We start from the raw sequence: 24392 nt of genomic DNA, 5'->3' as shown, positions 1-24392 counted from the left end.
CTCTGCAACGTAGGCAGGTATCACAAATGACGGCTGCATCTGCAGGGGCTGGTGCATTGATTATATTGGGCTCTGGAGCAAATACTGCCTAAGGCCGTGATTTGTCTTCCGAGCTCCTGCATGCGATGAGGTAGTATGACGTGGCTGTCCGACTGTCAGGCACCGTCAGTTGCGCACAGCGTGTTATAGGAAAGCATGGCGACTGGCCACTATGCTTCGGGAGGGAGGGATATAAGGATCCAACCGCTCGTCCGAATGGGTGTCTATTCTCTTTCTGGAATCCATAGGCGCAGAATCGAAAGAGAATGGCCTTTATGTGAGATATGCATGGTTATAAACAGCCCAGAGTCTTCTATTGTCATCTTCAAGGTCATGTAAAGGTGAGAAGACGAAGACGAATAGATAAAGCCAAAGTGGAAAAGATCGCAGATGCCCGTCCCAAAGCGGACTAGCGCGAGGAGGAGCTCCGGCGTCTCCAACAACGCGGCGGAAGTTGCTGGCTGACCCTCATGCAATAACATCGCCCCCTCCGCCATCTCCCGAACGTCATCTTCCATGTCCATTCCCGATTGCGCGTCTCTTCGTTATCGCGGCGTTTGGAGTTCTTCTGCACCTTGATTTTCGTGGTGTCCTGACGTCTTTCTCGACCTCCGTCCGCAACCGCATGCGCCCGCTTGGTTCTCCCCGCGATCCCAATCGAGGAGCTTCTGTGAGGGGTGCATGAGTGCGACTTGATGAGTACACGGCTTCCTTGTTGGACCCTTGTCCAAGGTCGTTTGGATGCACCCTCTAAACCCCTTTCTCCGTGCCTTCTTCCGAAGCACTGTTCCGGGGCAGTGTGTACCGATCGAGAACCATGTATGTCATTCCCATCCCGCGTCGGAGAGACAATGCTGATCGTTCCTGTCTGTCCATTAGGTCCTTCTAGTTCCCATCACCGAGTCGTTGATCGGCTCGCGCGACCGTGAATCCTCGGTACTCTACAGCGATCTTGTCGTGTCCGAAGAGTTTCTAGGCAGCCATGCCTTGCGGATCCCTGGGTCGAATGGAACCTCCGGCGCGAAGGATGATTCCAACGTCCGTGATAGCAGGGCCAAAGCCAAACAGGTGACAACAGCCAATGGTCGAACTGTCATCATCAAGGAGAATTCGGTCTACAGCAACAAAGGTGGGGACGATCGCTCGATGCAACCTATCCACTCTATCGCGTTTACTGAACTCCCTCTGTCTAGGTTTCAAATCCCTGACCCAGGCTCAGCTGCTATCGGATGCCCTCTACTATACTCCGGGCAATGACTCCCAACCATGGCTTATATACTACATCTCTCGACCATTGATCGGCTCGTTCGAACCCGCGAAGATCATCTCTGCCGTGGTGCCCGGAACGCTCCCAACGAAGGCAATTGCAAATACCGCAGTCAAATCCGGCGAACCGGTATCTTCGCCACCGAAAAAGGAGATCAGGACGTTCAGGGAACTGCTGGCACACTTCCCTATGATCGCAAGGCAGATGCAACCGGGACTTGAGAGACTGTTCCGAGAGTTCGGGAAGGAATTGGGAAAGCCGCTGCCTCCTCCGCCGTCGCGTTCCCCATCCATGTCCGACGATCAGGACTGGCGAAGTGATGGGAGTGAGACGCTGGGTGACGAAACGGCCTCGCTTCGGAGCTCAACATCTCGTCGTCGAGGAGGGCTCCCATTCAATTCGGAGGAATATTTTGAGGATGACGAAGATCTGATGCGCCGTAGCCTTGAAACCGCGGTGACGGCCGCCATTGACCTATTTCGGCTGGTCGATAAGCAGCAGTTGTCCTTCCTCGGTGCCACCACTGATCTGACGGGTCCAGTGGTGGAACGGTTAATCGAGCGTTACGTGGCCGAACAAGTCCATGAGTCACTTCTGTTCCCTCGTCTCTGCAGCTTTCGTCAACCTGAGGATACAGAACTCGATATTCGGATCCGCCAAATGGACAATATTGATGTATCCCAGGTGGGGATTGCCGTGGAAGGCGGGCGAGAAGGCAAACGGGAGTTACTACAGCGTCTCGGGAAGGCAGTGGAAGAATTTCGCAAAATGCTGGATGCCAAGTGCCCCCACGACATGCTGAATACCCTTCTGGAGACAGTCAAGATCTTATCCTACCCGGGCAATTACGACAGGGCTAATCCACATGCTTCTGAAAAGACACGCGCCCCGGTGACAGTGAATGCAGACGTCTTGGTCTCCTTATTGCTCATCGTGGTTATCCGATCCCAGATCAAACATCTACAGGCACGACTGTTGTATATGCAGCACTTCATCTATGTCGATGATGTTGACAGCGGCGAGATGGGCTACGCGCTGAGTACTTTCGAAGCTGTTCTGACTTATCTTGTAACCGATTCGGCGGGGTTACGACGAGCTAGCGCTCGCAATAAGCGTCTGTGGTCTGCCACAAAACAAGGACGGATTTCCGACATGAGATCCATTTTGGAACCAAATAGTGATCCCGAATTCGGTGACGAAATTCCTTGCGAGCCTGAGCCGAAGTCTGTCCTTTTCAAAACCGACGATGACAACGAGAGCGAACCATTTCCAGGCTCCCTATCCATCCTCAAGTCCCCAGTCGATGAGAGCGGCGAACACTCGCATACCGATACCACAACGGAAGCGCCGCCTCTATCACATGTGTTCCCTTTCCAAACGTGGGCAAACACTTCATCACCGAGAGAGGCCCGTCGGCCGATCAAGAAAGTATCAATGGATGTGCGTAGCCTGTCGGAATCTTCGGCAGTTTCGTTTGCATCTCGAACGACAATCGGTTCCCTGGCCAGCGGTATCGAAGGAGACAGTTCTATTGAAACTTTGACTAAAACGCAGGACCCTGCAGGCGATTCCATTCCAATGATGGCAGTCGAAAGCCGCCAGCCGGAGGCTCTGAAGTATCTACTCAGTCTCGAGGAATACTATCCTCTGGAGGATATTCTCGAAGATACAAATACAGAAGGCACTACGTTACTGAGCGCTGCTGTGCAGCTCGCTCACACAGAAATGGTGGATATCCTGCTTAACTTTCTTTTCGGAGCCGCTAACAGAGACGTCGTCATCGCCTACCTGAGAAAGTCTGATGTGCATGGCCGTACGGTCGCCCACTATCTGTTTAGCACGCCATCGGTGATGCGCAGGTTGGAAGGCATGCTTCCCTGGAGACAACGTGACAAACATGGACAAACTCCCCTTTTCGCTTTGTGCAGATCTTATGACCACCCAGACTACCGGGCAATGGTGAACGAAGCCCTGACGGCCGCCCAGAAAGCTCAGGGAGATGGTAAGCCCCTCCGCCTTGACGAACATGTCGACTTGAAGGGCAATACGCTATTGCACATTGTCAGCGACCCGGACATCACCATTCGGATACTCCATGAATGCGATTGCGACCCAAATGCGACCAACGATAAGAGATTTACGCCTCTCATGATGGCTAGTAAATACGGCCGTACTGATCAAGTGCGGATCCTCTTCTTGGATCCCAGAGTGGATGTGCATTTGAAGGAGAGCCGTGGTTTGACAGCTGTGGAACTCGCCAAAGATGATGAAGTGCGGAATCGGATCGACGATCTCATTCTGATTTCTCAGCCTCCCGCGTCAACGGATGATCCATCTGGCCGTATAACAACGGTCGTCCGTTCGTTCTTCGTCGAGGATGCAACAGTACGCTTCGTTCTCAAGTCCGGTGCCCCAAATCATGTGGCGAATTCGGCACCATCCAAGCCAGCCAACATGACCACTTACACTGTCACGACCTGCCGCCGCACATTCTCAGACTTCGAAAATCTCGCCAAATGGCTGTCCATTGAGCACCCTGCGTCTTACATGCCATCGCTCACGGATTTCCGCAGTCCTTTCCAGGTTCACTCCAAACCATCCCGCTCCGTATTACACGATATGCAAGAGAGGCTAGACAGGTTCTTGAAGATCTTACTATCCCACCCAACCTTTGCCACGCATGAAATGCTCTGGGAATTCTTCCTGGTCCCTGAGCTGCAGCCGGAGATGATGGCGGATCGCTCACGACGAAAGGCCCAAGTCCTCTTCGAATCCATCATGGACGATTATGAACCGGTGACTGCGGACGGTATGCGAGAGACGGAACAATTTGTCTCGCACGCCCAAGATATGGTGCGCTCCGTTCACGTCAACACGCGTGGTCTTATCCGCCGCGGTCATGCGCTGCAGAATTCCACTGCCGATCTCGCTGATTCAATAGCTCTCTGTTCCACCGCCGTTTCGACCCTCAAGGCACCTACCAATGCCCTACCCCAAACCCACGTTGATGCTTTTTCCCGCTACGCATCATATCTTTCTACCTCATCCACCGACTCCTCTCCCCTCCTGCAATTCCTCACAGGACTCTCCTCCATTGACAACACTACCACTGCAATCCTCGACTCCCTATCCCGACCCATCTCCCTCATGTCCAGCCTGGCTTCGACGAACCGTGCGCTTTCCCGCTCCCGGTCTTCTCTTCTCTCATCATCACTTCCTAGGAAGTTCAATATCAATTTCCCCGGTCTGGAAGAATCTCGCCAAAAGTCCGTGCGGGATCTGGAAAACAAAATCCAAGAGTCCGAAGCGCAGATTGCTCGGATCTCCCGCGAGATCTCATGGAACAAAGATGTCGTGGTCGGTGAGTTGGCCGGCTGGACATCGTGGCGTGAGAAAGTGGGCCGAGATGCGATTCGCTCCTTTGTCAGAGACACATTGGTGCAAGAGAGAGAGCGTGGGAAGAGGTTGGAACGTTGTTTACGGAGTGTGAAGGAAATGGACTGTCCTGACATATAGCTAATAGACTTGAATTGTCACTTCACGGACTTCTCATTGTAAGTCATGAAACGAGCATCCTTGTTGCTGCCTAATTTATAGATGTACGAAGAGAATGAGTAAGCCATGACACTTGGAATCAATCCGGATAATACAAAGTGTAGAAACCAACACTGGAGGTTCAACTACCCGCAAGCGCCTGCCTGTCTGGCCCATAACCAACTTATAGTCGGCACCGAGTCTCAATTCTTACCCACCGGAGACGTACTTCTCTGCAGTGCTGGCAATGCCACGGATGATTTCGAACCAACATCCTTGCCACCCCTCTCATTCTCACTCGTCTCACGCCGTCCCGGCGACGCCCGCATCGAAACAGCATGATTCATCGGGGACTGCGTAACGACTACCTGTCTGGGACCAGGACCCATCGACGTCTTCCTCGCTTGCACCGGCTTCGCAACGCCACCCTTCTGCCGCACAGTCGACGCAACAGCCCTCTTCGGCTGCGCAGGGAGACAAGACATCGAATTAAATGTCCTATGCGGCGAACTCCTCGCCTCCCGATACACACGACTCACAGACCCACCCCGCTGCTCGACGATATAGTTCTGCGACGACGTCGACGGCCTTCCACTGCTAAACATGACGTTCTCCCGCGTCGACCCCAGCGCCGTTTTACACCCGTTCTTCGCGTCCCCGTCAGACCGGCTGTGTGAGCGCTCCGCCCTGCGCCTCGCCCAGCTCCGCCGGACCTTCTGCGCCGACAGAAATATCAGGAAGAGGAGAGCCGTGACAGCGATGGTGGTGAAGATGATGGCGGCGGCTGTGGAGCTTTTTTCATAGCTCCAGTTCGGGATGAGCGATTTGGTGCCGGCTGTTGGGGAGGGGGAGGGCGTGTCTGATACTGGGAGGGAGGTATCGGTGTCCGAGATTGTGGAGTTGGTTGTATTTGTGAGGAGGACGGGTTCGACGGATGGTTGGACGGGTTTGCCGCGGTCTAGGGCTGCTTTGAGGTTTTGGCTTAGGTGGTCGCGGAGCACGCTGAGGCGGGAGCGCTTCGAGAGGCCGCGTCTGTAGCCCATTTTGAGGATGTAATGTAGACGGTGGAATGGATGATGACACCCGTGGTAGTAAGAATGGAGGTCGGGCGTCTTGTTGAATGGGTCGAGATGGCAGTGATGGTATGCCTGTCTCTGTGGATGTGTCTCTAGTCTACTCGTAGAAGCTGGTTGAGTAGGTAAAGGCAGTCGCATTGTAGAGTCTGATGCGGCTTCCTTCTGGACAGACATCAAGGAATGTGTTAGTCAATAGCGTTGTCACGGTCAACTGCATTTCGTATATATTTGCAACGGGACACCCAGACATATTCATCGTCAAGCATCTTGCTTTAGTGCTTCCTGTATAATAATTACCCGCGTAAGATGACTGTGAGGCATAAGTATACAACGGCCCTAGTTCCAGATAGGAAGTTCCCGATCAAGAATAGTGAATGACATCATCGCTTACAGGGCGCAATATATATCGCGTCGTGTAAGCCTGCCTGACATCTATCCCTCTCACGAACATATCCCTCTATTCTATCACAGAGAAAGTATCAGACTAGATTACTTGGCACATCTGGCACATCAAATCCGTCACTATGCCCCTCGTTGTACCCGGAATGCTCAATACCAACGACGCCCAAGGCAGCAAGGAGGAATGGATGTCCAAGCTCGCAGGGAAGAAAATCAGCGACTCGACAAGTGATGTCAACGTTGGTTCATCTGACCGATCAAATGAAAAGCTATGCTAAAACTGCAATACAGTCGTTCTCCAAGAAGGATCTTCCTGAATCCCATCGCATTCTGAAACCCGGTGATGCCATGACCATGGATCATCGACCCGATAGGTATGTTCGGATTGAATGATGGCCATGTGGCATGCTGATAAGGCTTCCACTTGCCAGGCTGAATGTTCATTTGGACCAGAGTGGAATTGTACATGATGTGAACTTTGGCTAGAGGTTGGACAGTAGATAAGACTATGCTCTCTTGTACGCGTTTAATCAAATGGCGACCGTCAGACGTATATTCATTGTATCAATTCTTCGTGTCCTATCCACGTCTACTATGCTGCAGTCTATCATGGCAACCAAACGCATGGAGAAAGTAAAAATAAAAAGAGACGCAGAGACCCTAAGCCTTCCATCTCAAGAGAGTAAAAGAATGCTTAGGGAACACATACTTGCCCTTTCCATCCCAGGTGCTCTCGACGATACCAACTTCCTGCTTCCCCTTCATATTGGTAACGTTGACATTGTCTCCGGTGACCGTGAACACCGAGACCTCCCCAGAAGGACCCTCCAGCTGAGTCTCAATGCCCTTATCATCATGCACGTTGACGACAGCAAGGTTGACGTAGCCATCCTCGCCAAGGGTGGCGCTGACATCCAGCCAGGGTGTGTCCTTGACGCCACGCACCCACTTCGGGGACGTCTCGCCCTCGTACGTGCTGCAGGAGAGATGCGCGCTGATCGTCCAGCCGCGCATGTACCGCGAGAACAGATACAACGGCCACCATGTCGTCTGCTTCGTGATTCCGTCCTTGGTGGTCATCAGCGGCGAGATGACGTTCACGCTCTGCGCAATGCAGCACATGCCGAGGTCCTTGCTCTTCCGAACAAAGACATTAAGATACACCGCCACCGCCAGTGCATCAGAGAGCGTGTAGCACTCTTCCGCGCCCTTGCTGCCCTCGGCGCGGATGGGGTCCCAGACGTTCCACTCGTCAAAGCAGATCGTGGGGCGTAACTGGTCCGCAGGCACGCCGTTCTCAATTCGAGCCAGATCAATAAGGGAGGAGGTGATTTCGATTGCGCGCTCCGCAGCCAGAGGGGCGGTCGCGTTAGCACGGTGGTCGGAGGATGCAGTGTACAGGTGGATGCTGTGCATGTCGATGAGGGGAACGGCACTTGTGGACAGGGGGGAATTCAGCGGGAGGAGGCATTGCTTCAACGTGTAGTAGTCCCATGAAGCAGTGCCGTCTTGTCCACACAGAACCAGCACCAGGCTGGGGTCGAGGAGTTTCAGAGCTACAGAGATAAGTCAGCACTGCGTCTCTATGTTAGCCGGAAACGTCCTTACCCTTGGCCCACTGGTAGGCTTTATGAGCATATGCCTCCTTGGTCATCTGTTCGACTTGCCACGGTCCCCAGGTCTCGTTTCCGAGCGCCCAGTATTTGACCTTAGAAAAGATTAACACGCTGTTCATGTCATGCATGCAATGTCACTCACGTTGTACGGTTCCTCGCGGCCATTCTTGCGGCGGAGGTTGGCATAGTAGGTGTCTCTTGTACCATTGCAGTACTCAACCCAAGCCAAAGCTGCATATTGTTAGACAAGGTAGCGGTATGTGAAGACATGAATCAAGGTACCTTCATCAAGAGTCCCTAAACCTAGTCAGTAAGGGCTGGCCCAAGAGAAGGAGGCGGCTTACCTGTTCCGAAGTTCAAGCAGAAGTAAGGTTCAGTTCCCAGGACTTCACACCACTTCAGGAACTCGTCAGTACCAAACTGGTTCGTCTCTGTTCCAAGCCAGGCAAGCTCGGGTCTTTGCATGATCAGTACATCCTATCTTAGTAAACACGGTATAGAGCGAACGGACCTTGCAGGGCGTTGATCCTTCGGACCGACGCCATCGATCCAATGGTAGGTCGCCATAAAGTTACCGCCAGGGTAACGGACGACAGGGATGTTAAGCTCTTTGAGAGCCTCCAGGACGTCCTTTCGGAAGCCATTCTCATCTGACAGCGGGTTACCGGGATCGTAGATACCGCCGTAAATGCACCGGCCCATGTGCCTGGAATAATCATTAACCAACTGAACAAGGCCAGAGCAATTAGCACCAAAGTATAACTTACTCGGTAAATCCGGCATAGATGTTCGGGTTGATCTTGGAAATCCGCCGAGTTGGGTGGACGGACAAACTCGGTGCCTCCTGCTCGCTGAGCTTTGTGAAGGTAGTCATTATTACGACAGTAGGAAAGATTCCACTCTAGTAATAGATAGTCGACCTATTGATTGGTAGAAGGCAAAGAAGGTCTTTGATGGACGAATCTTTTCCAACTCCTGTGACGGAAAGCGACTGGACAAGAAATATTAATGTCTGCGGAATTCGCATCCCGCCATCAGTATCGAAAAGGAAAATTCCCTGCGGGGTTTTCCATGATATCGAGCTGATATATTGAGCCACAAGGCCAGGGACGAGGTCGGGGGCGGAGGATCGAGCCGGCGTCTTGGTGGTGAAGCCGAGGTAACGCCACGAAGAACTTCCATCAATCAGCATTGGTACTGCGAGCGATGGCGCTCCTGATCCCAGTTGGTGTCTCCGGACTACACCCCGCAAAGGCCAAGCGCTCCCTAACCTGCTCGGTGCTAGACTCAGGCCTGGATTGATCCATGGATGGTCGTGGTTGGTCGTGATGTCTTCTTGGAGGAATATTCCTCTGGGGTGCTCCGAAGCACAATACGCGGCGACTTGAGCGACGAGATGGCGTCGACACCATGCCGCTCCGTGATTTCCACCGGAAATCAGCTGCTTTTCTCTTTAGTTCGCGATAGCTAGGACCATGCGCGATGTTCATAGGCCCGTAGGGTTCCGTGGTCCGATACAGAGGTTGTGTGCTCCCATTCTAGGACGATCTTATAAGACCGCATACCCCAGTGTCTCCGCACCTTGTCCCTCTTGTTGCGCTTCAGCGGTCTGCTGTTTTGGATCTGTGGGGAATTATTCAACCGATAACGTTTCTTGTTAAGCCCATCATGCTTTTGCCCCCGGCGTGGTACCAGGTATACGTCCCCATCATCATTGATCCAAAGGCTATGAAGCTGATAGAAGTACCAGTTTCTGGTTGGCGTCTTCGCCTCCCTCGGATCTTTCCTTTATGGATGTAAGTGAGATCTTAGGAGGTATATGTATTCGTGCTCTGACAGGCTCTGTCTCTAGACGATCTGGGTGTGATCGCAGAAGTCATTGCAAGTGAATCATTCAAGTCAAAATTCGAAGCGAATGATACGGAGACGTATGTCGCTCTCCAGCATCAGAACAATTCTGTGTATTAGCTAACCATACCAGCGGGCTGGTGGTTTCCATGTTCACGGCCGGTGCGTTCTTCGGAGCTGCTGGTGCAGGTCCCAGTGGGGATTCGCTTGGAAGACGATGGACCATCATTGTCGGTTGCCTTGTCTTCTGCCTTGGTGGAGCTCTCCAGACAGGAGCTCAGTCTGTGGACTACCTATACAGCGGAAGATTCCTGGCTGGATTTGGGTGAGTTCCTCCCTGGAGCATCAAAGGACCAGATTTTGACGTTCATGATAGTGTCGGTTTCCTCACCATGATTGTTCCGCTGTACCAGGCAGAAATTTGCCATCCAGATATCCGAGGCCGAGTGACAGCCTTGCAACAATTTATGCTGGGCGTGGGCGCGCTCTGCGCTGCTTGGATTTCGTACGGCACGTACATCGGCTTCGCCCCGACCGACCATACCCAGTGGCGGTTGCCTTTGGGACTGCAGATTGCTCCCGCTGTGTGCCTAGGTCTATTGATTATGCTGTTCCCGGAGGTAAATATACCGTCATATCCGTGAGAAGAAACATAGCTAACTCATACATAGTCACCCCGTTGGCTTATTGACCATGGACGTCACGAAGAGGGATTGAAGACCCTCGCCAAACTCCATGCACATGGCAACGAGAACGACCCTTGGGTTGTCGCGGAATACAACCAGATTAGGGAGACCATCACCTTTGAGCATGAGCATGAGGCCAAGTCTTACATGGAGTTGTTCACTTCTCGCTCCTCTTTCCGCCGTCTCTTCCTCTGTTGTGCCCTCCAGGCATCGGTGCAGATGACTGGTGTTTCCGCAATCCAGTGAGTTCTTTCGGCAGATCAGCATGATGACGAGGTTATTCTGACTGACTTTGCAGATACTATTCCGTGACGATCTATGGCCAGATCGGAATTGAGGGTGACGAAACCCTGAGATACCAAGCAATCAACTCCGTGATTGCCTTGGTGGCCCAGTTCCTGTGTATGATGTTTATCGATCGTTTCGGTCGTCGGTGGACATTGATCTGTGGAAACCTCGGCAACATGGTGACTTTCATCATTGCCTGTGTTCTTCTGGCCAAGTTCCCTCCGGAAGTCAACAATACGGGGGCTCACTGGGGCTTCATTATCATGACATGGCTGTACAATTTCTCATTCTCGTGCACTTGCGGTCCATTGTCATGGATTATCCCAGCTGAGGTATTCGATACCCGAACTCGTTCCAAGGGTGTCTCAATCGCCACCATGACCTCGTTTGCGTTCAACACGATGATCGGCCAAGTGACCCCGATTGCGATGACCAATATTCGCTACCGGTTTTACTTCGTGTTCATCATCTGTAACTTCACCAACGCGCTCTTCTTCTGGGCACTGCTGCCGGAGACGAAGAAACTCCCCCTGGAGGAGATGAACTTTCTGTTCACCAACGCTCCGTGGTTTGTTCCCGGGACCAAGAAAGAAGAGTATCTGCCCCACGACCTGGAGCGCAGACTGGAGGAGCAGGAAGAGAAGCGCCAGGCTTTTGCAACTCATGAAGAGTGAAAATCTAGTATGGAAGGAAGACCACGTATGCTCAGGTCGGGAATAAGATGGTGGTGTGGTTTGTGTTTTTTTTATTATATATCACTGGTCGAAGTCGTGTAGACGGGGAGCCTATAATCACAAAGGCAGCCCGCCGAGGCAATGGTAATTGACCAAGAGATTTTATTTTCAATATTAAACGCAACTGATGCCATTGTGCCCGGTATCTTGAATCTGTAGGGTTGGGGCCAGTAGATTCGGAGGCTGTACTCAAGAGAGGGATTGGGCCGGATCCAAGTTTTATACAGGTAAATACTAATGTGGGTAGTGTGCGGTTGTGTGATAAGAATTGTATTTGGTATCTTACAAATTTCTCATTCAGAGTCTGAGTCGTAGCCGGCTAGGCCAAGTGATAATGAAGGCGGTTTGACTGTTTGCTTACCTTCTGCATGTCCCGGGTTGGGGGTTTGCACTCCGCTGGCAGGCTTGGATAGGGATTTTGAAGCTTCTGGGACCTCCGATGGCTTGTTCGACTCTGCCCTCTTGGATGACGCATCCGTGGATTTCCCATTCTTTTCGGATCCTTGGCTCTTGCTTGGTGCTTTGTCCGCCGGAGGGGAGAGATCGCCGAGGTTCTCCACGGTGGACTTGCGTTTCTTTCCTGGAATAAGAAGATCCTTGTTCTTGTCCCGTCGTCGCTTGCGCGCTGGGATCTTCCAATCCTCCCCCTCCGCCGAGGGTGCGACGTCGGCCGAGCCCTCTTCCAGAAGTGTCTTCTCGGCTTCCTCGCGTTGTCGACGGAACAATTCAAGTTGTTCGGCAGTCTCCTTTTTGACTGCGGCTTCTTGGGCGCGGGTTGACTCCATAATGGAGTCTAGGAACTCGACCTCATCTTCGTCCAGGGAGCGAAACTGGTTTTTCAGCTTGATCTTTTCCTCGAAAGCTTCCTGTTTTGCCACTTCAATGTGGAAGAGAATCACCCTAACATGTTAATCCAAGGCGCTCCTGTATTCTCCGCTTCGCCGTCTTGGTTTTTTGAAAAACGCCGCACTCACTTTTGTTTTGTTGTAGGACTTCATATAAACTTTTCCCGCCGTCTTGCTTTCCCAGCTCGGCTTTGCGCCTCCGTTCCTCCTCCAGCTCTTTTTGAACGCGAAGCCATTCATCATCCCGCTCGATTGGTTCCTGGTCCGTACCAGCAGACACAAATCCGGACGACATTGTGCGATCTATGAAGCAGCGCGCCGGCACGTGTCAAACAATCGGGGTGGAGTAACTCGGAAGTAGGAATTGGGTACGAGACTGAGTGCTCGATGCATGGGATATGTGGAGTTCGGCCGGTTTTTTCCTCTTTTACCCGAGCCCAATGACTCTGCACGGATTCGAGAAGAGAGCGCAATCTGCAGAGGAGGTTGTGAGAACTGACACCGCGTCATTGAAGGGACTTCGTGGGTCCGGCAGAATCCCAGGCGGTGAGTAATCACTGGCCTGATGAGGCCAACCCAGGAGGGACCACAGTGGAGCCTGAGGCTTTAGGCAAAATTCCGCCCCTGTGCCACCAATGACATCCTCGGTTCTCCATCTTTCTCTCGGCCAACGCGTCACTCAACGGCATCAATTCAACCCCGGACAACATTCTGCCTTTCCAGGACCATGCCCGGTCGATGGTGTATTAAAGGGAACTGTCGGGCTGGGTGAAATGGCGCCGTTGCTCGGGTAATTAATGATAATGGACGACCTATGAAGTGCTCTAGCAACTCCCCACCGGTACCTGGAGGGGCATTGGTTGCCCCTCCATCGTCATCACCCCCGCGGTTGGACCTGCCCTTCTTCTTTCGGTCTGTTGTTCTCCGTGCCGAATAAATGTCGGCCGATTCCCCGCCTCCTGTTCTCCTAGATTGTTCTTTTCCATATTCCCTGTCTCTTCCTTGTACAAACGCCTCACTTAAATAAAACCATCTTTATACTTTGTTCCTGAATCAGATCAAAATGTCCACACTCGAACACACCAAGTATGTCCTACCATCCCACTCCTCTTACAGACCCAGAGATTACTCCGGTGGAAATGTGGAACTAACCAATTCGCTCGCCACGATGCAGGAAGGTCTACACTCTCAACACCGGGGACAAGATTCCCGCTATCGGTCTTGGTACCTGGCAGTCCAAGCCCAATGAGGTCCGCGAGGCCGTCAAGAACGCCCTTCTGAAGGGTTACCGTCACATTGACACGTAAGTCACCATTCTCATGGTGCACACATACAGGAACACTATCTGTGCTAACACTGACTCTAGTGCCCTTGCCTATGGTAACGAGGCCGAAGTTGGTGCCGGAATCAGAGACTCCGGTGTGCCTCGTAGCGAGATCTGGATCACCACCAAGCTCGACAACACCTGGCACCACCGTGTGCAGGAGGGTATTGATTCCTCCCTCAAGAGTCTCGGCACGGACTATGTCGACCTCTACCTCGTCCACTGGCCCAGCTCCACCGACCCCAACGACAAGTCGAAGCATCTCCCCGACTGGGACTTTATCAAGACCTGGTACGAACTACGCCTACCATTTCCCAATACAGAACGTCATGCTAACAATATACCAGGCAAGAAATGCAGAAGCTTCCTGCCACCGGCAAGGTCCGTAACATTGGGTGTCTCCAACTTCGGTATCAAGAACCTTGAGAAGCTCCTCAACGACCCTAGCTGCAAGATCGTCCCCGCTGTGAACCAGATCGAGCTGCATCCCAACAACCCCTCGCCCAAGCTGGTGGCGTACAACACCTCCAAGGGCATCCACTCGACCGGCTACTCCTGTCTTGGCTCCACGGACTCCCCTCTCTACAAGGACCCTACTCTTCTGCAGCTCGCGGAGAAGAAGGGCAAGACCCCGCAGCAGGTCCTGCTCCAGTGGGGTATCCAGAAGGGCTGGAGTGTCATCCCCAAGTCTGTCAACAAGGCTCGCATTGACGCCAACTTTGAGCTTGATGGCTGGGATCTGACTGCCGATGAGATCAACCAGCTGGACAACCTGAAGGACCGTTTCAAGGTCTGCGGTGACAGCTGGCTCCCCGTCAAGGTTTTCTTTGGTGATGATGAGTAAATGATCTATCATGATGATATCCAAGAATAGTAGACCATAGATTAAAAGTGGTGATAATGAATATATTCAATAGTGCTCTTTAAATACGTAGGCTGATGTTGTCTGCACTCCGTCATAGTATGCAACGGTGTCTTCCGACTGACCGAGTTCGCTTGAAATACTCCGCGGTTAAGCAGGCCCTTTGCCATGCCAGTATTTGTGCCCCAAGCTCAACGTAGATACCATCCATGCTGAAGGCGACGCCTCCTCATCTAATACGTTGGGTCAAGTTATAGATGGAAGACAAAAATGGACTAGTGGCTCCCCCGGATAAGCCGGATGACTCAGCCTTGGCACGTGGCGGTCAGGTGCAGCACCGCCACGTCTGCCGTCATCTCCAGGCACCCAAATCGCCCCTCGTCCTCCTTCTTCCCCTTTCCATCGTTCAGAGGATGGTTCATCCATCTTTCTATTATCGTTAGAATCATCGCTCATCTCATCATTGTCAGGATGCCGCCTTCTAGTGGGCACCTGCTGCTCCCCAAATTTTGGAGAGCGGCTAGGTGAGTCATTCTACTCCACCCGTATACTTCCGTCCTTGCTGACATGGTGTCGCCAGGTTTGCCTATGCGAAGGTCTACAAGGCTCTTCGAACCAAGTTTCCTGAGCAAGTACAACAGGGAACTTTACGACTTCAACCCGCATATGCCCGCATCGCACCCCGGCAGCCCATCAACCGGGCTGCCGCTATCCGCCAGGCGCGAAGCCGTCATTTCTCCACTCGTGCAAGCAGCTTCGTTTCGTACATCCGCACTGGGCTCCAGGGGGATCGGGCAGCGTATCAAACATCTCGCGTAGCGGCCAACATCAGTCGCTTGACCTCGCGGGCTCCGTTCGCCTCGACTCTTCGGCCAAACCTGACTGGTGGCACCTTAGGTCGAACCGCAGGTGGATACGCTATTGGCGCTGGTCGAGTTGGTGGTGCGCGGTACTTCTCTCATGGCCCAGCTGCGCCCGCTCAGGTGATCAACAATGTATCCGTGGGAGTGCGCGCCTTCTTCCTGTCGGGACAGAAGGCCCGGTTCGACGGCATTGACCCCATCACCGGAAATAAGAAATACAAGGCTATCACCGTTCTGCAAGACCAGGCGGAGCGTAAGATGAATGCGATCCCTCGGGAAGCCCCGGGTTCCTTCGTCGAGTTCCAGATCTCACCCACCATCACAGCCTTCGGTCTTCAGAAGAAGTTCGCGCCCAGCGTTGCCTTCGAACCCGAGACTCTGAATGCGGACGTCTTGGACGCGCTGTCCGGAGACTTCGCCCGTGCTCTGAAGGATTTTGCGGTGATACTGAATGACCTTAAACGCCTGTCTACACTGGGCGATTTGCCCATCTTGCTCCATGACCGATCCACGATCCGTGTGCGATTCCCTGGATGTGATGCAGAAACGGTCGAGCAATTATGTGACGAGGTCGGAGTTCAGCGAGGCAAAGTCGTGCAGGATGACGACTTTGATATTCGTACCGGCGCGGATGTCGCTTTGTTGTTCCCATTTGCTCCCAGTGTGGCTCCATCATCGGACACTGAAGAATACTTCTTCAAGAATGTGCCAAAGGATTCTAGGTGTGCTGAAGCGGTTGACTGGCAGGCGATGCTGACCCCGTCGGAAAACCACACGGAAGGCTCTCCGGCCGACTCCCACCCCCAGCTGAGCTTCGAAGACATCCCCCTGTTCGGCGAGAACCCGTGGATGACATCATCCTCCGGTTATTCCAGCATCAACATCAGTGAACTTGGAGACCGGGCATTCTTTCCGGAGGCAGCAGCCTGCGCCCCGGCAAGCTCGTCAGGCTATGATGGCAGTGATGGGATCCACCAGTTTCTTATAGAATGTGATCAAGCCGCAGGACGTCGTTGATTTTCTTCTGGTCAGTGAATATGGACACAGGCTTTGACAGCCATTTCATATGTTGAGCTTTGTTTATTGTCGCGTCTATTACAGACATCTTCCAAGTCAATCATACACATTTACAATTTGTACCCAACTGGTAGTGCGTAAAGCAGCTCTGGTGCCGTTCGAGAGCCATGATCTGCCGGATACAAGATACCTCTCCTGTCACGGAATCAATCACTTCACATCGGATATCCACATGGCGATCTTTCCCCATGGAAACTCGGGCCGCGGAACCGGCCCCAGATAGGGTAAGAATTGATGCCTATTGAAATGGTCTTGATGTCTCTTTCTCCGCATCTTGGCAACGCATCTGCCGTGAAGAATTGTTCCTGGCCTGGACTAGACTACACCACTCAACTATTCTCCACTATTTCAAGGATTTGTCAACTTAGTATAGGATATTCGGAAAAGTGGCAATTTTTCCGGCGACATAATGCCCACGATGCTGCCTAAAAGAAAACAACCCCGGGCACAGTTGTGTTTAGCGGGAAAAAGAAATGGGTAGACAAGGGCCCCGTATAGATGAAACAGACCTTGTTACTCCGTGGTACCTTAGTTCTTCACCCCGCAATGGCTGTCCCCACTACATTGCCTGTTCCTGATCGTAACACCCTCATCTCCGTTCCGCGATCAATGGCGTTCAAGGGGACATCCCGACTGGTCCTCGATATTAACATTCATTGTGGCACGATCCGTAGGACGCCATACATGACGCCTACCGACGGGGGCGTAAGGCTGCAGGAAATAGCTTTCAACCGGCCGTCTCCACCATCATCCCACCCTTAACTGGGGTTTATATGACCATATGGGGCTGTCTGGCTCAGAACGCAATGGACTAGACAGGGTCTTCGGCTTAGTCGGCAGGATTTGAGGATGCGCTAAACCCCAGGAACAATCGTCAGTCCGCGGTTTAGCCCAGTATAATGACGATCATCCCCCTATACTCTGTTTCCGTGACGGAGCTCCGTCCTTGTGCATTGATACGCCACCCCCGGTGTCTTGAAGATGGCACACGAACGAAACAGAAGGCACAGAACAGGTGCATGTGTTTCACCCTAGCATGCTTGGTATTGCTTTAGCCGAATTTCTTTCTCCGTGTCCTTGACCTTCTGGTGGTGCCATCTCTCCAAATTTGGCTGTATACAGACGGCGTGGAGGTATAAATGGACGGGACTGTCTCGCATCAAGGGGAGGAAGAGCAAGCCAGGAGACTTCACTCACCAACATCGATCATTCTTTCTCTTTTTCTTTCTCTTCTAGCAGACCCCGGCGGATTACTGCGCTGTCTAACTGTTTTCTTGTCCGTTCATTATGCAGACTGTCAACATGCGGGCCCTGTGGGCTCTTGCACCCGTTCTCTTCCCTGCTGTGAGCGCTCTGCCCACTGCAAGCTCTACTCCGACTCCCTCTACTCCGGGCCCATCGACTACCCCAGCACCAACTGCGGCCCCTGGTGGGAACCCCTTCGAGGGATACCAGCAATATGTCAATCCTTACTACAAGTCCGAGGTCCTGTCCCTTGCTGTTCCTTCCATGACCGGCGACCTCGCTGCGCAGGCGAGTGCGGCAGCTGACGTTCCGTCGTTCTTCTGGCTGTAAGTCTCATGATCAACCGTAATTCTCCCTTGATCACAATACTGATGGGATATTGTCAACAGCGACACAGCCGACAAGGTCCCTCAGATGGGCACCTTCCTGAAGAACATCAAGGAGGCAAATGACGGCGGCGCCAATCCCCCCAATGCGGGCATCTTCGTTGTCTACGACTTGCCGGACCGCGACTGCGCCGCGCTGGCCAGCAACGGCGAGTATTCGATTGCGGACGGCGGTGTCGAGAAATACAAGGCGTACATCGACTCGATCAAGAAGCAGCTGGAGACCTACTCTGATGTTCAGAACATCCTCATCATCGGTGAGTAAGAGCATGTCAATAGCCAGACAGATCCTAACACCGTTTAGAGCCGGATAGTCTGGCCAACCTGGTGACCAACATGAACGTCGAGAAGTGCGCCAACGCCCACGATGCCTACCTGGAGTGCACCAACTATGCCATCACGCAGCTGAACCTCCCCAATGTGGCGATGTATCTCGACGCTGGTATGCTGTCCCCCTCTTTCTCTCTATGTGATCAGTTATTAACCATTCCACAGGTCATGCCGGATGGCTGGGCTGGCCCGCCAACATCGGCCCCGCGGCCGAGCTGTTCGCCGGAGTCTACAAGAACGCGTCTTCCCCTGCTGCCCTCCGTGGACTGGCAACTAACGTGGCCAACTACAACGCCTTCTCCATCGACACCTGCCCCTCGTACACCTCAGAGAACGAGGTCTGCGATGAGAAGAGCTATATCAACAACTTTGCGCCCGAACTCAAGAGCAACGGCTTCGATGCTCACTTCATTGTCGACACTGGTAAGTTTTCCCGCGGTTGTCTCTCCTATGCCGCAGATGTACCTAACCTCCACCAGGTCGCAACGGTAACCAGCCCACTGGACAGCTGGAGTGGGGTGACTGGTGCAATGTTGTCGACACCGGCTTCGGTGCTCGTCCCTCCACCGACACCGGTGATGAACTGGTTGATGCCTTTGTCTGGGTGAAGCCTGGTGGTGAGAGTGACGGTACCTCGGACACCTCTGCTGAGCGCTATGATGCCCACTGCGGTCTGGATGACGCCCTGAAGCCGGCTCCTGAGGCTGGTACTTGGTTCCAGGCGTACTTTGAGCAGCTGGTGAAGAACGCGAACCCACCTCTGTCTAGCTAGGCTTGTCTTAGTATCTTAGTATCATGTGTGGAACTGGAGAGTTGTGTATATAAGTAGGATGGTGATTGAGAAGATAGGAATATATTGTCGTTGATCTATACATCACATGCGACTGCGTATATGTTCCACAGCTTTTGACTTAATTCCATGTGTTTCACATCTTGTTAGCGACAGTCAGTAGCATGATCCAAAAAAGGACAGTAGTGAAAGGAAAGCGGTGAAAGATGCAGGCAGAATCTCACCGCCCACCCCGCGCTAAACCCAAGGAGGGGCGGCGCTGATAACAGAAGAACGGGAATCCATCCAGATTCACACTCTGCAACTACCCGGGAGTCCAGCCCATCTGCATCTCCTGTGATTCTCAGCAACCTCAATCCTTATTTGTCTGGCTGGGTTTGCGGCTGTTGGATGCTCTGAGGGAGATTATTCCAGCTGTACAGTTCTGGGGGCTCTCCTGCTTAGTCTGGGGGTGGTCTGACCCAGTCGCCTCTCTCAGCAACTGCTACAGGCAAAGCACGAAAATAATCTTACCTTCGGGTTCTTCTTCTTGTCTGCTACGGATTTTTAGCCAAGATGATGGAGGATTTCAACAGTGAGACCGACAGTGACTATACCAGTTACTGGCGGGATTGGGTAAGTGGACTTGTTTCCTCTGTTGCTTGCATAGTGACTTTCTTGCCCGGGCCCTGGTGGTGGGTTGTAGCCTATCTGTGACTTGCAATGAGTCCGGGTGCGGCTGCGCTGGATGGTGTGAATGTGGCTAGGGAAAGTGCACAGGAATCTCTCGAGATCCATGATCGCTTCTGTCCCAACCCACACTCTATCAATCCCTTTGACTCGTCCCACTCGCGAGCATGTTGCTTTTCGGCTCCGACACAGAATCGGTCTCTCCCTTAGAGGAGCTGACTGACTATGACTCGCATGCTACGAGCTCGGCACACTCCGCCAGGGAACCAGAAGTCCCCTTTGATCACCTTGCCCACAATCGCGCTGCCTCTCCCGGTGCTTATCTGTTTTATTTGCCGCTGCCGCGCCGAATTCATACTAAATGGCCTAACCAGTTCATCTCCTCTCGTGGAAACGAGTACTTCTGCGAGATCGACGAGGAGTACCTGACCGATCGCTTCAACCTGACTGGTTTGAATACCGAAGTCCCCTACTACCAGTACGCCTTGGATCTGGTGACCGATGTCTTCGACGTCGACGCCGATGACGACCTTCGTGAGCAAATCGAGAAGTCCGCCCGCCACCTTTACGGATTGGTCCACGCCAGATACATCGTGACTACTCGTGGCCTCGCCAAGATGGTATGTGGATTGCAGGTGGAACATGATGGTGCCAAGCTAACGGCGGTCTAGGTTGACAAGTACAAGAAGGGCGACTTTGGCAAGTGCCCCCGCGTTGTGTGCGAAGGTCACCCTCTCCTTCCCATGGGCCAGCATGATGTTCCCGGCATGAGCACCGTTCGCCTCTACTGCGCCAAGTGCGAAGACATCTACAACCCCAAGTCCTCTCGCCACGCGGCCATTGATGGCGCCTACTTTGGCAGCTCCTTCCACAGCATGCTGTTCCAGGTTTACCCCGCTCTCGTCCCTGAGAAGAGCATCCGTCGCTACGAGCCTCGCATCTACGGGTTCAAGGTTCATGCTGCGGCTGCGCTTGCTCGCTGGCAGGATCAGTACCGTGAGGACATGAAGGCTCGTCTTCGCGATGCTGGCGTGGAGGTCAAGTACGCCGAGGAAAGTGAACATGAAGAGGAGGAAGACGATGATGATGAATCTCAGAACATTGATACCAAGGGAGAGCGTGTGGCTGGCGATGCTGCCTCTGGCCGTATGGACATTGGCAACTGACCTTGTCTTGACCATCCCAATCTCAACGTTCGTACGATGATTCTAGCGTCGTTTCCTTGGGTTCTCGTATCTTTTCTCTGATTCTGTTACATTTCCGCTTCTGCATATGCTCAACTCTCGTGCACGCAGGCACCACTTCGGATGGGTTGCTCCCAAGTTTTCTGTCCCTTTTCGCTCTGTCCATTTTCGTTTTACAGTGGATTGCGGTTCTCCGAAGTACCAGGCGTATTATGGGGTCTCTTCCATTTCATGTATCTGCATTATGATCACGAACACTGGTGACGGGCGTTGGAAGTCGGAAAATGGCTGGTCTGTTTTTCTTTTCTTCTGATGTGCACTAGTTTCATGTCCCGCCAAGTATCTTCGCGATACCAGGCCATAACTCAATAATAACGGTTTTATCTTCCGTTGCGTTCTAGCTTGTAATCTACGCCGACTCCATCGCCCGCAACTTTTCGAGCGCGAAGACAATCCCGCGAGCCAGTTCATCCCCCTTCTCCCACGCCTCATCATGCCGCCCCGTCAGGTCTAACTGCTCCACAGCCCTCCCTGGAGAAGCTGCCTCCCACCGACGCAACGCATTGCGCATCGCGTCCCTCTGCTCAAGGTCTACAAGCCCATCCTCGGACGAATGCGCCAACACCGCCAACCGCGGTGCTCCTCCCCACCCACCCTCAACCCCATCCGCGCCCTCCACCACAGCCGGTGACGCCGCATCCCAAGCACTCTCCTCACCCCCAAACGCCCCCACCACAATCTCCTCATACGCCGCAACATCCTTATGCATGTCCCGAATAAGCCGTAGATCATAGATCCCGGCCATACCGAGAATCCCCCGCGGCACAGCCGCAGCATCCATCCCGCGACGGAACCGCCCCATCACCGCCTGAAATGCGAGCATCGCGCCGCAGCTGTGTCCGACGAGCAGGTAGCGATCGCCAAAGGCATACCTGCTCTGCAGGAAGGCAAGCGCGGCCTGCACGTCGTGGATGTGGTCCGGGTGTTTAGCAGTGCGGAGATCGTGGACGGCCGTGGATGAAGCGTCCTGTGGGTGCGAGGGGTGCGCGCCGAGTCGGTAGGAGATCGAGGCGAGGCCGGCTATTGGGAGGGGCGTGGTGTTGCTGGTTATCTTGGGGGTTAGGAGGGTGGATACCGGGGCGAGGTAGTTGGTTGCTGTTTGGGTTGGGTCGCGCCAGGCGCCGCCGTGGATGAGGCTGGAGATGTCTCTTGTTAGTTTTGGTGGTGAGGTGAGGAGGGTGAGGGGGATGCGTACACGAGCCAGTAGCCTGTCGGGGAGGAGTGGGAGAAGGTGGTTACGGTGACGGTTTGGAGGGAGTGGTCGGTGCCGTAGGTGAGAGTTTCTGTGGGCATTTTGGGTTATGTGGAATGGTTGTTCTGCTCTTGGTAGAGTATGTAGGTAGTAGGTAGATGAATGAGTGGTGTTTACAAGTGAGGGGTGGTTAGTTGGAGGAGTATCAGTGAGAAACGGGGATGATGCAGCTGCAGGGCAATTGACAACCACCACGCGGGGTGCGGTGTAATAAGGTACTTCATGTATACGGGTAATCGGATAGACAATTCTTCACCAGACGAAGCAATTATTTTGTATACGGACGAGACAATCGAGAAGATGAAGATGGATCAAGTCAGTGTTTGTATGTGGTACCTGTCTTGGCAGGCTAACCGCTTTAGGCGATAGGCGGTGACCGTCGAAAGGATCAAATCCTCCACACAAACCTCCGTCCGAGTCAACTCTCAAGTCGCGTTCGATCCATCCTGTCTTAACACTCATCATGGCGGAGTAAGCCCTTGTTCCCTGTCGGATTCTCTCGGCGAAATGCCCCTGCTAACTTTCTCTCCAGGAAAGAAGTCCCCCTCACGGCCGTCAAGGTCGAGGCCTTGGTACGATTCCCATAGCAAAAAAAACCTCTACGCCCCGCCATCGGCCAGTCCACGAGCCTCATGCTAATATACACGCAAACAGGTGGTCATGAAGATCATTAAGCACTGCTCCCAGACTTTCCCGACGACTGCGACCGGTTCGATCGTCGGTATGGATGCCGAGGGTACCCTCGAGATCACCAACTCTTTCCCGTTCCCCGTGGTCGAGATGCCCGCCGAGTCGCACTTTGACAACACCGCGCCCAACCCGGCCGCCGCCGCTCCTCGCGCAAAGGCCAACACTGTCTACCAGGCTGAGATGATCCGCATGCTTCGGGAGGTCAACGTCGACGCCAACAACGTCGGCTGGTACACCAGCGCCAACATGGGCAACTTTGTCAACATGAACGTGATCGAGAACCAGTACTTCTACCAGAAGGAGATGAACGAGCGCACCGTCGCTCTCGTCCACGATGTTAGCCGCAGTGCGCAAGGTAGCCTGAGTCTGCGCGCCTTCCGTCTCTCCCCCAAGTTCATGGCCGCTTTCAAGGAGAACAAGTTCACGGCTGAGGAGTACGTGGCGTCTCGCATTCTTTTTCTTTCCCTTTTCTAACATCGAACAGACTGCAAAAGTCTGGCCTGAGATACCAGGACATCTTCGTTGAGCTCCCGGTCGAAATCCACAACTCCCACCTGATCACGACCTTCCTCCACCAGCTCCAGTGCCCCCGCCAGTCGGCCCCGACGGATCTCCCCCCGTCTCTCGCTGCGCTGGAGTCCGGCCCCTTCGTCAAGGACACCATTCTGGCGCCCAACTACGACAACCTGTCCCTCAGCATCGACCCCTTCCTCGAGAAGAACTGCGACCTCCTCCTCGACAGCATCGAGACCCACAACACCGAGACCAACAACTTCCAGTACTACCAGCGCTCGTTCACCCGCGAGCAGACCAAGATCAACCAGTGGATCGCCAAGCGCAAGGCCGAGAACGCGTCCCGCGCCACCCTCAAGCAGCCCCCGCTCCCCGAGGACGAGTGGCAGCGGCTGTTCAAGCTCCCCCAGGAGCCCAGCCGTCTGGAGAGCATGCTCAACAGCCGCCAGGTCGAGCAGTATGCGCGCCAGGTCGACAGCTTCGTGTCGGCCACGACGGGCAAGATGTTCGCCGTCAAGGGGAACCTGCTCCCCGGCGAGACCGCCAAATAGACGGGGATGGATGGATGTCTTTGTGTCGCTCTGGGGGATTCTTGGGAATTGCATGCATGACCTTTACGGCGTAGGAAGGGTAAAAATTCTGTATCTGACTGTTAATATGTCTCCTGTTGGCTTATTCCAGTGATGAATAGAGTACGGGATACGACTGTCCAACGCTTCCTATGATAAGGGTTGGCCCTAAGGTGGTTAGGGCATGGTAGTCACGTGGATAAGGTGATGAGGTCATACGTCATCGATCATCGATCAGATAAGGGT

General features: G+C 53.4%; 11 protein-coding genes across 11 annotated transcripts; 8 read left to right on the top strand and 3 right to left on the bottom strand.

Annotated features, from left to right (window-relative positions):
• Positions 1-780: 780 nt before the first annotated feature.
• Positions 781-5182, top strand: ATEG_00200 (putative VPS9 domain protein; the record flags this gene model as incomplete). Its single annotated transcript, XM_001210286.1, has 6 exons — positions 781-858; positions 919-1168; positions 1233-4667; positions 4823-4860; positions 4904-4920; positions 4966-5182. The coding sequence occupies 6 exons, from the start codon at positions 781-783 to the stop codon at positions 5180-5182; spliced, it is 4035 nt and encodes a 1344-aa protein (XP_001210286.1).
• Positions 5183-6440: 1258 nt separating this feature from the next.
• ATEG_00199 (uncharacterized protein) lies at positions 6441-6801 on the top strand (the record flags this gene model as incomplete). Its single annotated transcript, XM_001210285.1, has 3 exons — positions 6441-6554; positions 6607-6689; positions 6747-6801. The coding sequence occupies 3 exons, from the start codon at positions 6441-6443 to the stop codon at positions 6799-6801; spliced, it is 252 nt and encodes an 83-aa protein (XP_001210285.1).
• Positions 6802-6975: 174 nt separating this feature from the next.
• On the bottom strand, positions 6976-8805 carry ATEG_00198 (alpha-N-arabinofuranosidase; the record flags this gene model as incomplete). Its single annotated transcript, XM_001210284.1, has 7 exons — positions 6976-7871; positions 7924-8023; positions 8074-8162; positions 8214-8228; positions 8276-8388; positions 8443-8637; positions 8699-8805. The coding sequence occupies 7 exons, from the start codon at positions 8803-8805 to the stop codon at positions 6976-6978; spliced, it is 1515 nt and encodes a 504-aa protein (XP_001210284.1).
• A 794-nt stretch (positions 8806-9599) lies between these two features.
• Positions 9600-11427, top strand: ATEG_00197 (sugar porter family MFS transporter; the record flags this gene model as incomplete). The annotated part of the gene is made up of 7 exons (XM_001210283.1): positions 9600-9626; positions 9673-9727; positions 9784-9859; positions 9913-10104; positions 10156-10399; positions 10451-10707; positions 10764-11427. 7 exons carry the CDS (start codon positions 9600-9602, stop codon positions 11425-11427), a joined length of 1515 nt encoding a protein of 504 aa, XP_001210283.1.
• Positions 11428-11780: 353 nt separating this feature from the next.
• Positions 11781-12627, bottom strand: ATEG_00196 (PSME3-interacting protein; the record flags this gene model as incomplete). Its single annotated transcript, XM_001210282.1, has 3 exons — positions 11781-11806; positions 11849-12364; positions 12462-12627. The coding sequence occupies 3 exons, from the start codon at positions 12625-12627 to the stop codon at positions 11781-11783; spliced, it is 708 nt and encodes a 235-aa protein (XP_001210282.1).
• Positions 12628-13395: 768 nt separating this feature from the next.
• Positions 13396-14500, top strand: gcy1 (putative glycerol dehydrogenase Gcy1; the record flags this gene model as incomplete). Its single annotated transcript, XM_001210281.1, has 3 exons — positions 13396-13418; positions 13507-13635; positions 13699-14500. 3 exons carry the CDS (start codon positions 13396-13398, stop codon positions 14498-14500), a joined length of 954 nt encoding a protein of 317 aa, XP_001210281.1.
• Positions 14501-14989: 489 nt separating this feature from the next.
• ATEG_00194 (uncharacterized protein) lies at positions 14990-16398 on the top strand (the record flags this gene model as incomplete). The annotated part of the gene is made up of 2 exons (XM_001210280.1): positions 14990-15042; positions 15099-16398. The coding sequence occupies 2 exons, from the start codon at positions 14990-14992 to the stop codon at positions 16396-16398; spliced, it is 1353 nt and encodes a 450-aa protein (XP_001210280.1).
• A 1362-nt stretch (positions 16399-17760) lies between these two features.
• Positions 17761-19191, top strand: ATEG_00193 (glycoside hydrolase family 6 protein; the record flags this gene model as incomplete). The annotated part of the gene is made up of 5 exons (XM_001210279.1): positions 17761-18029; positions 18093-18346; positions 18394-18531; positions 18585-18842; positions 18899-19191. The coding sequence occupies 5 exons, from the start codon at positions 17761-17763 to the stop codon at positions 19189-19191; spliced, it is 1212 nt and encodes a 403-aa protein (XP_001210279.1).
• Positions 19192-19764: 573 nt separating this feature from the next.
• On the top strand, positions 19765-21044 carry ATEG_00192 (casein kinase II subunit beta family protein; the record flags this gene model as incomplete). The annotated part of the gene is made up of 3 exons (XM_001210278.1): positions 19765-19824; positions 20253-20498; positions 20550-21044. The coding sequence occupies 3 exons, from the start codon at positions 19765-19767 to the stop codon at positions 21042-21044; spliced, it is 801 nt and encodes a 266-aa protein (XP_001210278.1).
• A 427-nt stretch (positions 21045-21471) lies between these two features.
• On the bottom strand, positions 21472-22415 carry ATEG_00191 (arylformamidase; the record flags this gene model as incomplete). The annotated part of the gene is made up of 2 exons (XM_001210277.1): positions 21472-22258; positions 22318-22415. 2 exons carry the CDS (start codon positions 22413-22415, stop codon positions 21472-21474), a joined length of 885 nt encoding a protein of 294 aa, XP_001210277.1.
• A 422-nt stretch (positions 22416-22837) lies between these two features.
• ATEG_00190 (putative eukaryotic translation initiation factor 3 subunit EifCh) lies at positions 22838-24128 on the top strand (the record flags this gene model as incomplete). The annotated part of the gene is made up of 4 exons (XM_001210276.1): positions 22838-22845; positions 22907-22946; positions 23029-23498; positions 23549-24128. The coding sequence occupies 4 exons, from the start codon at positions 22838-22840 to the stop codon at positions 24126-24128; spliced, it is 1098 nt and encodes a 365-aa protein (XP_001210276.1).
• Between the last annotated feature and the right edge of the window lie 264 nt (positions 24129-24392).

Source organism: Aspergillus terreus, genomic scaffold, assembly GCF_000149615.1.
Source record: "Aspergillus terreus NIH2624 scaffold_1 genomic scaffold, whole genome shotgun sequence".
In the NCBI taxonomy this organism is placed as follows: Eukaryota; Fungi; Ascomycota; class Eurotiomycetes; order Eurotiales; family Aspergillaceae; genus Aspergillus; species Aspergillus terreus.
The sequence above is the reverse complement of the archived record's forward strand: the minus strand, read 5'-3'. Positions and strand labels throughout refer to the sequence as shown.